The 16586-nt window shown below is 43.8% G+C and overlaps 1 protein-coding gene across 5 annotated transcripts in view; it reads right to left on the bottom strand.

Moving 5' to 3' along the window:
• Meis1 (Meis homeobox 1) overlaps positions 1–16586 on the bottom strand; it is a 140631-nt gene that overhangs the window by 92845 nt on the left and 31200 nt on the right. For 4 of the 5 annotated variants that reach the window (XM_085692239.2, XM_048435481.3, XM_085692241.2 and 1 more), the window contains exon 7: positions 14321–14432. The exons of the other annotated variant lie outside the window; for it this stretch is intronic. In XM_085692239.2, the coding sequence (XP_085548365.2) occupies positions 14321–14432 (112 nt within the window). The remainder of the gene's footprint in view (positions 1–14320; positions 14433–16586) is intronic. 5 annotated transcript variants of the gene reach the window in all.

Raw genomic sequence — 16586 nt, forward strand, 5'->3', positions numbered from 1 at the left:
GTGAATACGCTGGCTGACTCTTGGAATCCATGCACCCCACATTCAGAGATCCCGATGCCTTTCCAGATCTTTCTGTGACTGTGTCTGCATGGTCTCTCCGTCCAGCCTAGTTCCTCCCCACTCCCAAACTCTTCCTCTGCTTCGGTTCAAACTTTCTACATTTGAACTGGCAGACTACTGCCAGCCTTCCTCTGCCTTGATCCCTCCTTCTTCTCGGGCCTGAATCACACCACAACTCGGTTGTATTCAGGGACACCCTCTTGCTTCTTGAACAAGTACTAGATGTATTAGGATCCCATACGGGGCTTTTTGTCTGGGCTTTACCAACTCTTGGGCCTTGTGTCAAATGTATCCTTCCTTCTCTCCTGACCTCTGCTCAGGCTGACAGTTCCAGGGTTATGCTGTGTAGCTTCCTTTATACACATGCATATTTGCTTTCATACTCTCTTTCTCCATCTGCTCCATCTTTAGATCAGAGACTCACTCTCTTAGAGGAGCTAGGTGGGCCATCAGTAATTTTAAATGTTTTCGCCCTTAGGGCCAATTCTCGGAAATGAATTGTTGCCAAAAATGATGGCACCAGTGCAGGACCAATGTGCGAGTTCCACTCAAGCTTAACAAGAATGCCTGCTGTAGAAGGACAACAGTCAGGCTATACCCATGGCAATGGGGCCAGGCTGTACCCATGCCAGTGGGGTGGTATCTTCGCTATTTCCCTGCATCGCACTGAGCTCATTCATTCGTACCCATTCCTCTGCTCGCAAAGAGCTCTCAGTTCTTTCGCTGAGCCTTCAGAATGCTCACATCTTACCACACAGTTAGCATGTGCAATGCATGTTTACTTTACGCTCATTAAATTAGTGAACTAAGCAGGTGGTGGTGGAGCACTCCTTTGATCCCAGCCCTCAGGAGGCAGAGGCAGGTGGATCTCTGTGAGTTCGAGGCCAGCCTGGTCTACAGAGAGAGTTCCAGGAAAGCCAGGGCTATACAGAGAAACTTTGTCTTGGAAAACAAAACAAATGAAACAAAGCAATGACAATCCCCACTCCCAAAAGAAAGGTAGTGAACGAGATTGTTTTCACCTCTCCTACATTTGGGAACATAGCCTCAAGTATCAGCAACTCCACCTATTTGTGCTAAAATTAGTCTTTTTACAAAAGGGGATGTTCTTGGTGCTAAAATGTTGCAATGCAAATGCTCATAATCCTGATTTTATTGGGGGAAGTGTTCACACAGAAATTTCCCTTCTAAAGGCCTTGGTACCTGAGACTTGGTACCCTCAGTTTCTCAATCTCTCTATCTCCATTAACCTGTCTCCAGGAAACAGAGTGGCGAAAACCTTCCTGCCCACTGGCCTGGCCCCAGGTAGAGGGAGGGATGTCTGGAGCATGAAGCTGGCTCTCCATGAAATGGTCAGAAGGAGATGGCCAAGTGGGAAAGCCTTCCTGGTATCACAGGACGTTGAGCGCCTTGACTCATACGAAGCCACAATGACAACTGAACTTAACAAATACAAAGGTGTGAGGAGTAGGAAGTGACTGAGAGTGAGCTGCACACCTAGTCACACCAAGAAATCAACTATTTATGGGACATTTTGACATGTGTAGCCCTGAGATGGGAGCTGAGGGGGACGAGGAAGAGCCATGCAGATGCTGAGGGTGACAGCGGCCATCACACAGGGCTCCGTGCGTGAGGACATGAGGACAATTTCTTTTTGATTACAATTCCTGTTATTCTGAGCAACTTCCACAATACTATAAGTCTTGTAGCCTCCTGTATTTTTGCTTGTGTCGGGGTGTTAGACCAATGGCGAATTAACTGCCTACGTCTAGCTATGATATGTGATCATATATTGCACATTCTTCCACCCTGTTCCAGGACAAACAACTTCTCCTCCACCCTCCCTTTTAAGAATGGGCCCAACCAGACTTCGCTCGACCTCACTATGTAGCTAAAGATGACGTTGATTTTCCACTCCTCCTCTCTTCCCTGCCCCATTGCTGGGGTTATGACCTTGCACTACAATGCAACATTCAGTTTCATGCACCAGAGATCAAACCCAGGGCATTGCCAACACTAGGCAAGAACTTACCAACTGAGCTACCTTCCCAGGACCAAAAAACTTTTTGGTTCTTTCCTTCCTTCCTTCCTTCCTTCCTTCCTTCCTTCCTTCCTTCCTTCCTTCCTTTCTTCCTCTTTTAACAGAGCCCTGGTTGTCCTGAAACTCACTTTGTAGACCACGACTGCCTCTGCCTCCCAAATCCTGAGATTAAAGACATGTGCCACCATGCCCAGCATCATTCTAGTTTCTTAATCCACTTAATTATATTCTATTTCATACTTACATACTTTTGTTAATAGTCCCAACAAATGACCTCTCATCTTTTCAATGGCAGAAAAATGATACATGATCAATAGTTACCATATTCTGTTATTTAGATCTTTTCATGGGCTACTAGTATGACGTGGTACACTATCTCACAATGCTGGGTCAGTAGTAGTGAGTCGTATCGCCCAGTTAGCCACAAGAACATGGGAGTGGGCAACCAATATATAGAATATGTTACTAGAATGTGTTATATTGTGGGGCTATGAAGCCCAGAAGGGTGACTGTACCAGACACATTGTCTACTTTTGATGTTTCTGTTTAAAGTGAGTTAATCAGGTCATATCCCATTGTACATCAAGAATATCTGCACATTCTTTTACTCCAAAGTACCAACCTATAAAAAGAATGTCAAGGTATGGTGTAGGAGGTTCTTTGTTCATGCGTTGCTTTCATTGGCTAATGAATGAAGAAACTGCTTTGGGCCTGATAGGGTAGAACTTAGGGAGGTGGAGAAGACAGAACTGAATGCTGGGAAGAAGGGCAGAGAGAGAGACACCATGGATCTTCTACCTGAGAAGGACGCTGGTTAGAATCTTGCCAGTAAGCCACAGTCACGCGGCGATACACAGATTAATAGAAATGGGTTAAATTATAATGTAACAATTAGCCAATAAAAAACTAAAGCTAATGTACCAAGCAGTGTTTTAATGAATACAGTTTCTGTGTGGTTATTTCGGGTGTAAGCTAGCCAGGCAGCCAGGACGGAACAAGCAGGCCCTCCTTGCAACAAAGGTATCATAAGCACATTTAAACAGGGGCACTCAGGAGTCAGCTAAAACCAATGAAGTCCCATAGAGACTGCATTGATCAAAAGTTGTCTATTCAGTAACCAATCTATAAAGGAATTAGGTATTTTCTGCATTTACTTTTCAATTCCCTTTCCTTGAAGATATATTATGCTGACTACCCTAATTATTTTTATGCCAACTTGACACAAAGTCATTTGCAAAGAGGGTCTCTCAGTTGAGAAAATAACTGTATGAGACTGGTCTGTAAGCAAGTCTGTAGTTCATTTTCCTCATTAATTATCGATGTGGGAAGGCCCAGCTCACTGTGGGCAGTGCCGCCCTGGACTGGAGGTCCTGGTACTATAAGAAAGCCATCTATCTGAGCAAGCCATGGGGAGAACGCCAGTAAGCAGCGTTCTCTAGGACTCTGCTTCAGTGCCTGCCTCCAGGTTCCTGTCCCTGGGTTCCTGCCCTGACACTTGTCTGTCAAAGAGGGAGTGTGACCCAGGAATTATTAGCTGAAAATTCCCCTCTCTTCCCCAAGTTACTTTCGGTCACGGTGTCTCATCACAGCGATAGAAACCCGAAGATAGTGACTAACTTTGAAGATCGGCTGGATAACAACCTGTTGTCTTCTTTTTCTGATATGGAAATCAATTAAAAGGAGTCGCACACTATTGTTTGCTGTGAGCGATGTCTAGGAGGGAATGTGTATAGGTTAATATCGGTAAATGGGAGAAAGCCAAAGCTAACTGTGCTCATCAGAGAGAATGCTTTCGGGTTAAGTAATTATGGAAAATTACCTGCAAGACCGAACTAATCCACAGAGTCAGACACTTGAGCAAAACCCAACTTCACCATCCACACACTGCAGGGACCAATCAATACAAGAGGCAGACAACACCCACATCTTTTTAAGGAAATTGCTTGGCATAAATGTATTGTTTGGGTTATTAATTTTTTTTTCGCTAGGCCAACAGCCAAAAATCTCTACTACCATCCTTAATTAATGCCAGCATTCATAGGGGAGAGAGATAAACTTGGGGCAGAGGAAGCCATATGTGCCACTAGGGAGGACATATATGCCTCCCAGGGTAGCACTATTACCCTTCTTCCTGCCTCAAAATTCACCCTGTCACGCTGTGACTGTCTCCACCCATCCTTTTGTTAGATGCCCATGAAGTGGCACAGGACAGTGGACAGTGGTGAGAGTATGCAGAATGAAGACTCACACAGATAGAGTGGTTTACAGAGCATCCCCAACTATCATCAATCTCTGAAACAGCTTCCTGGGAACTCTTTCCCCAATCGGGGTCCCAAGCTGCATCTCTGAGACAACGGGCACTCTGGCATTTACTTACACTTTGACAGAGTTCTGTGTGAAAGTAGCTCTCTGGCACCCAGTCTGGAAAGTGTCGTAGTGTGTTCCAAGTTCGAAAGCAACTACTCGTCAATAAATAAGCATTCGTTCATGGCTAGATCCCTGCCACTGTCCTGGGCCCAAGACAGTTAAAGATGAAGAAACGTAGCCCCTTCCCAGGAAGTCCTGGCAGGATGACCCAGCAACTGCTCACCTCACCATATGGCAAAGGACCTGGTGCAAAGCAGAAGGATGCTGCAAACCAGGGGTTGGTGGGAAACTTCCTGGAGATCAGGTTTCATGTAAGTCCTGACCTTGGTGGTGTGTCCCTCTCTGACCAGGAGCATCTATAGTTAGAACTAAACTTCTAGAAAGTTCATCATCGACTCTTATCCTCACTAGTCTCTAAAATGAATTTGTATTTCCTTCATGGGTGGACAAAGGTAAGTAACACACTCCAGAACTTTTAGTAACACCTATGACTTGTTCCCAGTGGAAATCATACTCACATACATGCCTGCTACAAACATCATAACACAGAGCATAGACTTTATAGTCATCACTACTTCAAAATGCATTAGACAAAGGAATTACTGGTAGACCTTATTAGTAAAGGTATATAAAAGAAAACACTTACATGTATAAGTTAGTGCCCCATAAATCCTGCAGTTTTAAATATTAGTTAAAAAATATTACTTTTGCAAAGTATCTACTGGCTTCATCAGATGGCCACAGGGTCTCACCCAAGATGTCAAAATCCCCTGAAGAAGATGCATACTAAACAGGCAGCTAGGTAACTAATGGCAGCAAAGCAACGTTGAGTCCTGGTTTTAGATTGGTTCACCAGAGCTGGGTCATCAGTGTACTGAGGACTAAGAACAATCATAGCTCCCAAGAATAAAGAGTATTTAATGATCATTTCACTTTCATGTTTTTGGCTTTCTAGGCACCACACACAGGCATCCTATGGACTAATACAATGACCCGCTCATTCTTGTAGCTCACACCTGACACTCAGTATGCACTTAATCTTCCTTGATGACCTGACTAGAATATATAAATTTACACCCCCACCCCTACATGCAGCTCCTGATAATGTTTTGGCATGTCCACAGGACAGATTATAATTCTAAATTCTCTTTTTCTCCTTGGGCTATGCTAAATGAATCCTTCTCTTAAATTCACTTCCTTGTGTTTGCCTTGCCAAGAATGACACAGTGTGAAGAATCCACACCTGGGACAATGGATTCTCTCCTCATTTATTTTTTTGAATTAGAAACTAAAACATGGGCTTAAAATGTGCCAGGCTGTGTGGTGGCCTTGGAATGCCTAGGAAAGCCAACCTGAAGAGCAAGTTATTTTTTTTTTCAGTTTAAGACCCAGCACAGAAGGGCCATGGAAGGAACAGTGAGAAAGAACAAAGAAAAGAAAGGCCTTACTCAGGGAATGAACTAAATAATTAAAACATCAGACCTTGAATTTTAAAGCTAAGAAGAGCATTTTTGTTCTTTGTATAAAACAATAAAATTCATTTCATTAATATGAGTGTCAAAAAATATTCTCTCTGTGCAAGGCACTTTTGGAAAATACTTTATAATTTGGGAAAGAAAGACCAGAATATCATAAACATCAATCACGTGTTCATCACAGTAGAAAACATGCTCCACACTGGCTGGTCCACCAATGTTCTTCAGAGCAAGAAGCATCCTTTAATTTACGGAAGAGCAAAACTCAGCAGTAAATACTCTCTTTTAAAAGGCAACCGTTTCTGGCTGCAAAACTAGAGGATGCACCGATATAACACTATATTTGTAATTCTTTACAGTCCATTCTCCCTTATTAGAAACAGTGCATAATTCTTAGAAGACAAAGGGATCAATGCCAGAGAATCCACAGAGTTTGTGTACGATGCTGCACAGTTTGTAAGTCAGGTTACACTCTGGCCCTTAGAAGCAGCAGCAGCAACAACACAATGCCAGTGCATGACTTACAGCAATAACTGTCTACTCAGATGACACAGGCCAGTGCCAGCAGCAAATTCTGTGACATCACACACTAAGCATCCTAGTCAATCCAAACCAAAAGTAAAACAGAACCGTGGGTTTAAAGTCACACTTAATAGAGAGAGTACCTTTTAAATGGCAAAAATTAAGATATAAAACCTGATCAGAAACACAGAATTCACCACACATTAAAATAAGAAGAAAAGAACAATCAACAAGAAGCTAAGAAGTGACCCTGTTGACTAATGCCCCGTCTTTGCCAACCGAGGGTCAGACCTATTCAAGCCCAATCACACACGAATGGCATCAGCAGAGGTCAATCAAAGGCAAGCTGAAACTTCAGCTATCTAACTGACCTTCAGAGCTTGGGACAAATCGCTATCAGTCAATGTCAACTAATGACAGGAGCTCTCTGGCTAATCAATTGTTCTAAAAATGATCAAGAAAACTACTCACAGGACGGCTCATTTTCACATCAATGCCTGTGAAGTATGAAAAGCTCATTTTTTTTTGAGTTTTTAATAAGCTCATAAGTAAAGCAGTTACTTGGTAACAGAGGTCACCTTACAGAGAAAGACAGAACCTTTGTCTGTCTTTTACATATTCTTTTATTACCATATTATAGTAAAAGTATGCCATGGATGTGCCAGAGGGCTACATAATAAAGTAGGTACCATTCCATCCACTTTCGAGACAGAGTTCTGTTATAGGGAACTCTATTTGGCCGCCCATAATTTCAAGTGCATTATTTGGTTGTTTGAGATGAAAAGTAATGGCCTCCAGTTTACCCATGACATTTCCTAGAAGACAGGAGATGCACGGTCAGTGACAAGTACAGTCAAGTTCATACCCTAAAATATACATTACTACTTGGGATGGGGAAGCAATGCTTCTTTAAGATGGCCTGCCTTTGCGATGTTGGGCATCAAGCAAACAGGGAAAAGAGAAGGACCACTCACGTAGGCAGGCCATCAAAAGGAAAGGGAAGTGGACCACAGGGATTCTTGGGAAAACAACTCTCTACACATCTAATCTAGCATGTCTGATAAGTTAATTACACGCACCCTCTGATAACAGGCATTTGTGGAAGAGAATGACTTCCTCTTTTCTTCTTCTACCTGACTTTTCCCACCAGGAAACTGGTCTCCCAGTCAGCCTGTCGTTACTACTTGGGAAGGCCTCGCCTTAATCTACACCCGAGGAGCAAGCATAGCCAAAGCAGCAGAGTGGTCACAAGCTGAGGGCCGGGGTCTGTGGTCCTGTGGTCGGGATTATGTTTCAGGCCCTCCGTTCCCCCAAAGTGTTTAATCAAAGGGCATCAGAGAAGCCGGTGAATACCAGTAGTCTCGGGAGAGAGGAAATGCTTCAGGAGCAAGTACAAACAAATATGACCAGCCAGTCACTCCCCCAACAGACTAAGAAAGGAAAAAAAGAAGGGAGGGAGGGAGAGAGGGAAGAAAGGAAGAAAGAAAGGAAAGAAAGAAAGAAAGAAAGAAAGAAAGGGAGAAAGAGAGAGAGAGAGAAAGGAGAAAGAGGGAGGGAGGAAGTAAGTAAGGGATGGAGGAAGGAAGGAAAAAGGAGAAAGGAAGGAAGCATGTTTAAAACTACTTCATTTCCAAAGTTACAAATATTTTTAAACTAGTTGGATTTTTTTTTTTACGGTAACTGTTTCTAAACAAGCAGTATTAACTTGATGTTTTCACCTGAAAAACGGCAAACAGAGAGCAGCTTCAGATTACAACCTAAACCTGAGGAGCTGTGGAACTTTTTCAAATTAAAATATCTTCTGTGGCCTCAACCACTCTCAAGTTGTCCTTAGGAAAAGAAATAAAGGAGGGAGGGGAACACTTAAGCCAAGCCATAATTGGAAGTACGTGAAAAATGAACTGTCAGTTTGGTCAATAAAGGGCAAAGGTCAAGGGGAACTGCAGCCCCAACTCTGTGCGAAATGTGCTCATTAAGACATCCAATCAGAGAGCTCCTTCTCACCTATCCCATTATTCACCGGACAGGGACAGCTGACTGTTTCAAATGCTTGGGTTTGGGCTGTTATTACTTTTCTTCTTCATGTAAAAAAGGCGAGCTGGTATATAAATCCTTGCTCAGTCATCTGGAACACAATGTGGTCCTCCCCACCTCCCTCCCCTGGTCTCCCACCCCCCTCTCCAGCAGCTCTGCCTGCTGGCCTCCCAGGCCTGAACAACTGCCTTGAAATTCCCTTCAATAGCACAGGGAACTGCCTTCTGCCTCTCTGTTGCCTGAACTCATACAAAAGCTGGCACGGAGGGGGCGGGGGCAGGCATCACGACTCTTGGTACCAAATGATATAGAAACGGCTGTGCTTTTCAATTACATCCCCTTTAAAGAAACATACTACTTTAGCGTCCCTTGTTTTCCCGCGGCTCTGTTGATTGGATCCTGCCCCCAGTAGAAGTTCACAAGTGGTTTTTTTTTTTTTTTTTAGAGCTTCCTGTAATCATTAAAGTCCTTTCAGGTTGAAATGTTTCTCATCAAATTTCAGTGTCAAAATAATACTTTCTCTCCAGTCTCACAAAAGAGGAAACTCAGATGAGCCTTAAGTGGGAAATGTTCTGCAAGAGAAATATTCTGCCTTGTTTTCTAAGCTCTTATTCTCAATTCAATAAGTCTTTGAAGGTGGGAAATAATACAGGCTCTTAATACAGAATACAAATTAATCATATCAATCATTGTGCTTCCTTTGTGACTGGCACAGTCATCGTTCCTCTTAGAGCACAAAGCTAGGTCCTCATTCTCCAGCAAAGCAGTACCCCTGCCTCTCACTGACCCCACTCATTGCGTGGCTGTCGCCATGATAGAACTGGGCACTGGCCTAGCACAGACACAGGAGAAGAGTGAGTGTACTCGCAACAGAAAGAAGACTGACAAATACCCTCATTTCATGTTCATAAGGCACATGAAAACACAGGGCGGAATAGTATGCGGCAGTCAGGAACTTGGGTTCCGAGGTTAGACCACCAGTGTCAAGCCTCAATTCAACCCCCAGCCAATATGTGGCCTTTAGCCAATCTCTTGTCTTCTCTGTTCCCCCATGAGCTGGTGCATGTGAGGAGGGGATGGAAATACCTACCCAAGCAACAATCCTTGTCTTCTGTGCTACTATTATTTTTATTAGCATCAGCTAGTCAGATCTCTTGATTTTGGACAAGAAAGAAAGGAAGGAAGGAAGGAAGGAAGGAAGGAAGGAAGGAAGGAAGGAAGGAAGGAAGAAAGAAAGAAAGAAAGAAAGAAAGAAAGAAAGAAAGAAAGAAAGAAAGAAGAAAGACATGCCCAAACTCATAATTCTGCCAATCATTGCTAAAACTGCTTGTGAGGCAGAAGGGCTGCATCCTCCCTGAGCAAGGGTTTGGAGCCAGTGGGAAGAGGCCCTAAACTAGCTAGATATTCCACTCCAAATTAATTCCTGCAAAAGAACTGCGCTCCATTCGGCAGGACGGCCACGAACCGAAGGCTAGCAGAGTCCTATTGAAAGGCACACGTGCCAACGTGCACCACTTCCTGCCACACCGCACAGGAGCGCTGTCAAGCAGCACGCCCTTTCCTCCCTTTTCTGCAGCGCCTGCGCAGCCCAGCATCTGGGATCTCAGGGCTGAATCTGACAGCAGCCCTCCTTCCAGCCCTCCTCCTCGACTTCGTTTCTCTCCAGCAATGAGAAGCTAGCAGAGAGCCAAGAAAAAATGTCTCTTCTCTAACGTCTTTGGAAATCCGTTGAACGAAGTTAGAGAGCAGACAACATCAGTGTTATAGGAACAGCCATAAAACTCTCTCGCAACCCACAGACATGAAGCCCTCCCTTCTTGGTGCCGATTTAAAGGATTTCTCTGTTAAAGAAGCAATTTCTAGAAAGGAGTCATAAGTGTTCATGTGAAATGAAGGAGGTCGACACAGGAAGCGGTGCTATGGGAAGTGACTTCAGCTGAGGAAGAGAAAGTATTCTGACTGAAATATGGCGTGTCTTCTCGAAAGTTCCTGTGTTCAAGGTGTGGCCTCTAGGTGATAGCTGTTTGAAAGGTAAGTAGACATGAGGGCTTAAGACCTCATCAATGGATGAGTTCATTGACAAATTCATAGTTGGATGGGTGATTTGGAGGTGGGGCTTGGCTGGAGGCAGTCGGTCACAGCGCCACGTCCCTGAAGTATGTCTTACTCTGTCTTTTGCTGTCTACCACAGAGTGACACCCTGCTCCCCAACATGCTGCACAGCATGTCTGGCTTTATCACACACGGGCTCACAAGCAATGGCAGTACAAGAGGGCAAGACATGTCCAAGATTTCAGCCCTCGAAAATGTGAGGCAAAGTAAAAACAAATCCTCCCTTAAGTTGTTTCAAGACATTTCGTCACAGCAATGAAAGGAAAACCGATTCAGATACAACGAATTAACATTAAGTCTCTGAACCATAATAGGCTCGGTAGCTTCATAATTATAGACCTATCCATATTCTCTTTTGAATGCCTATACTTGGATTTATTTGTTTGTTCATCCTTATGCAAAATTCATCCTAAAATTATTTTATTAATTATAATAGCTATTAATATAAAAATAGATCAGGAATTCAAGTACCCCCAAAATTGTTGGAGCTCTGAGGAAGGACTACGGCACCTTCGGAGCTTCCCAGGAAGTTGAGATTTTTCTGGATGACTTACTGTCTTTGAAGTTTCAAAAGCACAGGCTTCATTGCTGCTTAGCGCCTTCCCCTGTGCAGAAGCCAGGCTGTTTAACAGAGGGCAAAGCCAAAGGGACTTGTTCATCTTGCCTGTCTGTCAGTCTGTCTATCTATTCATCCATTTACCCACTTACTTACTTTGTTCCACAGATATCCTAATGAAGTGGCGAAAACTAAAAATAAATTCAATTCAAATAGCGTAGTGAAGAAAGTTTTGAAATGTGAAATTTGCACTTGTCTGTGGGGGCAACACCTCTTTGGGTATGTTCTTGACAGACTGAGTTATTCATGTCTATTGGGAATGTATGAAGACATATTGAAGGATCTATAAATCTTTTTAAGAGAGCTGTTATTTATCCAGTTGACTAAAATGGACTCAAACTGTGGAAATAACTGCTTAGGATATGTACTGTGAGCCAAAGGCTGGCACAGCTTCCACTCCCACACCTTCCAGAAAAGGCAGACAGGGGACGTATCCAATGCCACTTTGCACGGTTGACCCGGAAGCTTCACAAAAGCTCAGCGTCACAGGTCTCAGGGATGAGGAAACAGGTTTAGAAGGGTCTGGGTTAGCATGGAATTGTCCACAAGTTGTCTGAGCGACACTTTCAGGTATCGTTCTGCATCTGGCAGAAATAACATTGTATGGCCAAAGGAAATCCACGAGGAAAGCAAAGAAGCCTAGAGGTATACCTCCTCTTCCTGCTGTTGCAAGTTAGTGTGGGAGAGACTGAACACACAACATCTGCTCTGGGGTAACTGGCTAGGTTCTTCGGTGGGCAGGTGAGGAAGAGGGTGGGATGGGAAAATTTTCACGTGTAGTAAACTTGTAACAGATGCATCTGCATTGTACGGGGACCTCAGCACATCCCAAACCTTACCTAGCTTTTATTGGCTTCTTCTGCCTTGTCTGGCACCAGGGTTGTTTCTACTGGTTTTGGAAATTGTTGAATTTATCTTTACATATACTTCTGTGTGTGTGCCAGCTCTCCCTGTATATGCTCCGCATGTGTACAGTACTCAAGGAGGCCAGAAGAGGGTGTCAGGTTCCCAGGAACCAGAAATACAGAGGCTGTCAGCTGTCTAACGTGGATACTGGGAATGGAAGCCAGGGTCTCTGCAAGAGCATCAGCATTCTTAACCGCTTGAGCCATTTCTCCAAAGTCAAGATGGTTTTAAAATGATCCAGTCATGATAATTCAAATGAGATGATTTCTATGAAAACGATTTTTCAAACACATAGGTGGTGGCCTTTAAATGTAAGAAGTATGCATAGAAACAACAGGGGTGGAGAGCTGGTCCCATGCAGAGTGTGCAGTTCCCAGGGATAACCACAGTCGTCATGAACTGAGCTTTGGGAGACCATTGGTCAAATGAAAGAAACATAGGAAGTCCTAATTTCTGGTCACAGCAACAGGGAGAGGATACTGGACTGGATTTTGCCCTCCCAAAACCCTCTTATCTGATCGTCTGTAGGAAACGTGTGCTTTGCCTGCTCTAAGTCCTGCTACATTTCCTCAGCCGGCAAGTCGGAATGCCTCAGCTAAACGACCCACTGATTCTCAGATGAAATATGTTCTTTAAAGCAAGAAACGAAAGCAAAAATGAAACAAACAAAACACGAGGCTGTGACCCCGTGCAGCAGTTCTGGGTTATAGGAAAGAGAATTTAGATTGCATTTACACCTCTTGGAAAACGCACAGTGTAAGGAGAATTCTTCAAGCCAGGTCTCAGATGGAAAGTGCTGACACCAGCCTCACGCTCTGAACGGCAATGCCATAACACATACACACACACTTGAGAGGAGAAAAGGCCTCGTGGATTTATGCTGCATATCATTTTCCAGTAAAAGTCAGAGGTCAGAGGTTACCTGCTTCTACCTCAGCTCTGGACTGGTTTACTATTCCAGGCTTCATTTTTACTAGGCTTCTACTTCTGATGAACTCAGCAACTTTTTTTTTTTTTGGAACAATAAAATCTTTCCAATGCTTAAAATTACATCTGCAGAAGTTATTTCTGGGGAAAAATACCACACAAATGCCTAAAAAAAAAAGAACTTCCCTGCTCCTGTTTTCCAATCAATCATACTAAATCCATTGTAGACTTTGTAGTTCTAATTGATGAACCCCAATTAAGTTAGACAACCAAACTCCTTGCTTGCTAAATAAAACTCCAGAAAAAAAAAGTGATTACAAAATCAAATTCTAAAACAGTACCTACTGTGGACTCAGAGGCAACTTCAGTAAAGCAATTTTTCATAGTCCGATGCAAACTTTAATTTTTTAACTTTAATTTCCTTAACTACACACAAAATTCAAATCCACAGAAGTAAGATTGGATGTCGAGGCTCCTTGTTGCTGAAGACGACTATGATGGCTAAGCTTTCATACTAGTTATTATAAAACATGTATGTCCATGAACACTCCCTGTTGATAAGACACGTATGTCCATGAACACTCCCTGTTGATAAAACATGTATGTCCATGAACACTCCCTGCTGATTAAAGTGTTTAGCCAAAGTGCCACACAGAGTAAGCAGATTCCTCCTAGGTCTAGTCTAGCTTTGCAGTGAAGCTAAACCTCAAGGAAAATAAATAAAACCACAAGAAATGGTCTCAGACCCAATGCAGAGGGAAACCTACCAGAGGTCGCCAATTTGCCTTCTAAGAACTACGCCTTAACACACATGTACTACTTTTGATAGTGCTGGGATTGAACTGAGAGGGCCATGAGCCCTTGAGGCGAGCCCTCTACCACTGAACTAGATTGCCAGCTCTTCCTGAGAATCTTTAGATGCTGTTTAATTGGACTATCAATGGAGGCTTCTTCACGATCCTTTGAAAAGTCCTAAGAACATCGCACCAGGGCACCAGTGCTGTGATCTCTGTGCACCCTGGAATGTCCCTCATCTAGTTCTCTGATCTCGCCTCAGTTCATTCGTGATGGTGACCAGGTGACAGGCAGCTGGGATGGCACTGAAGAATTGGGCCATGAACAGGATGAACAGATTCTCACATTGCCTGGGATTTCTGTCCTGGGAGAAGCTCTCGGGATAGGAACTGACTTCCTGAGCTGATTTTCCAACCTCTGAGCACGGAGCAGGAAGCGAGGGAGAATGAGAACACCTGTCCCTACCTTGCTCACTGCTGTTGTCCCCACTGTGTGAAGTGTGGCCACCGCTGGAAGGGCCCGGGGTTCCTCCTGAACGGGTGGATGCCGTGTCATCGTGATCTCTACTCCAAGAGGGCTGTGGGGGCACAAATCAGAAATCTGAGTAAGAGCCATCTGCGAACAGGGTGCGATCCCATCAGACAAGGACACATTGGGGAGGGCAGCAGGGAACACCATTGCCAGCTTTCCCACTCTGCTTCAAAACTGGCCCTAGTTCAGGGCTCCATAGCTGCTGGTTTCAGCTTCCGGATGATAAGCGTCAGTCTGTAAGTCATTGCATGCTTTATTAACGAGGAAACTAAAACATTTCAAGGCAAGGGGGCTTTGCTGCCACTTGAGTTCAGCTATCCTTTCAACCCTCTGGTAGAGTACTCTGCTACTCTAGACATGCAAAACGGGAGGAATAGTCTCTAACACTGGGTTCCCAGAGGCCTCGGCTTCATTCCAGGAGACAAACCTGATGGAGCTTTCAAGACCTAGCAATCTGACCTAGGTCCATAATAGCTAGTGTGTGTCAGCTGCTTGCCTGATGGTACACAGCAAATGGACCAGGCACAGAGACAAAAAGGAAATACTAACAATAGATTTACGTGGACTGTGTACACTCAGCTCCACGCCGAGCCTTCTTGTACTATTGAACAGAAAGCAGATGCTGCTTCTCATCACTGGTGCATTGGAAAGTAACATTCAGATTGACTGCAAATTCAATTCCTAGGGAAAACAATCACAGTGATACTTCTCCCAAATCTCTTTATCACCAGACAAGACTTGAAGGAGCTTTTAGTGCTTGCTTTCAAACCCAGCCTCATGAGTCACTGGTCATCCCCTGCAGTAGGAGGGATGCAGAATAGAAAGCTGGATCTTGGCTGGGAAGTGATGTTTGTCTTTAAGATTATTAGTGGGAAAGCAGGATGATCTTATGGGCAAAATATGTATACATCATTTCGGTCATAGACAGTCACAGTTCGTGAGTCTGCTGTAGTGAAGTTTATCAACCCTTCCACAAGTGGAATATGCTTATCGGAATCACTGCTCTTTGTTTATTTCTTGAAAACCATTTACCCATCCCAGAGACAATAAAAAGGGTTGAGGAGATCAAACAATTCAGACATCCAGAGCCAAGGAAAGGAAGACCCTGCCCACAAGACTTGCTGCCCTGGAACCCGAAGGGAGACCCAGCGCTCCCCTACTAGATACTTCACCCCACCCTTAGCCCGAAGACTGCTGCCACCCCCAAAATGGAATCAAGTCACAGAACATGTCACTTGTATGTTTAAGTCACTCGGTATGCATATTCTCAAAAACAGTGCTAATTGATCTGTGGATTCTGTGATGGAGAGACACATGAACTGTGGAAGAAGCATTTTCTGTAGACGCATATTTCGAAGCACACCAGAAGAATGCTGTGAAGATGTAATCTGGAACACATGCTCAGAATGCAAACAGTTAATGCATAAATTTTCAGTTTGTACAACTGCAGCTCTAAAAGGGGGACTTGTTTATTCAGAGCTCTGCAGAGAGAATGGTACAGCACCCAGGGGACAGACAATGCCAGGCACAAAACCCCGGTGCCTCGACATGTAAAAGGATGTTTTTCTGTGTGCTACAAATCCCACTTGAAAATATAATTAGAAGGAGAAAATGGCAAACTATTGCATTAACTGTAATTGAACAAAAGACCAGCAAGGCATGTGGGAGGCTGCAGGAGCCCGTGGGAGTCTCAGGATGCATGAGATCCTGTGAGTGATGTCTCCTGGGCATTCTCATTTTCTTTATGTTGTCCCTCACTACTATTGTTGACTGGCGATCTGACTTGTAATTAATAGAAAAGATAGCAATAACAAGCTAAAATACAGAGCAGCAGGCTAACCGCATCAGAAACACGTTTGTTAATCTGATTAAGAGCAGGACTCCAAAAAGGTGACTTCGAACCAGAGAATCATTCCATGCCAGACAGGAAACTGCCCTCCTTTCTGCCACACCAGACCTGATATATTCACTATCTTTTAATGAGCTCCACTGATTTATTCAGTTCTGCTCCGCTCCCTCCCCCACTTTTCTACTGTGCAGGATGTAGATTAATTCAATGCTTAATTGTTTAGTAAATTCAATTTTCCACATTCTATTCTGCATAGCTTTAGCTAAGGTTCTTAAATCTTCAGCGGTGAGCTCTGAGCTCAGTGTTTGTGATCTGTGCCTACCTTTTTCATCACCATTTTTCTTCATCCAC

This window comes from Myodes glareolus, chromosome 8, assembly GCF_982192425.1.
Source record: "Myodes glareolus chromosome 8, mMyoGla1.1, whole genome shotgun sequence".
Classification (NCBI taxonomy): Eukaryota; Metazoa; Chordata; class Mammalia; order Rodentia; family Cricetidae; genus Myodes; species Myodes glareolus.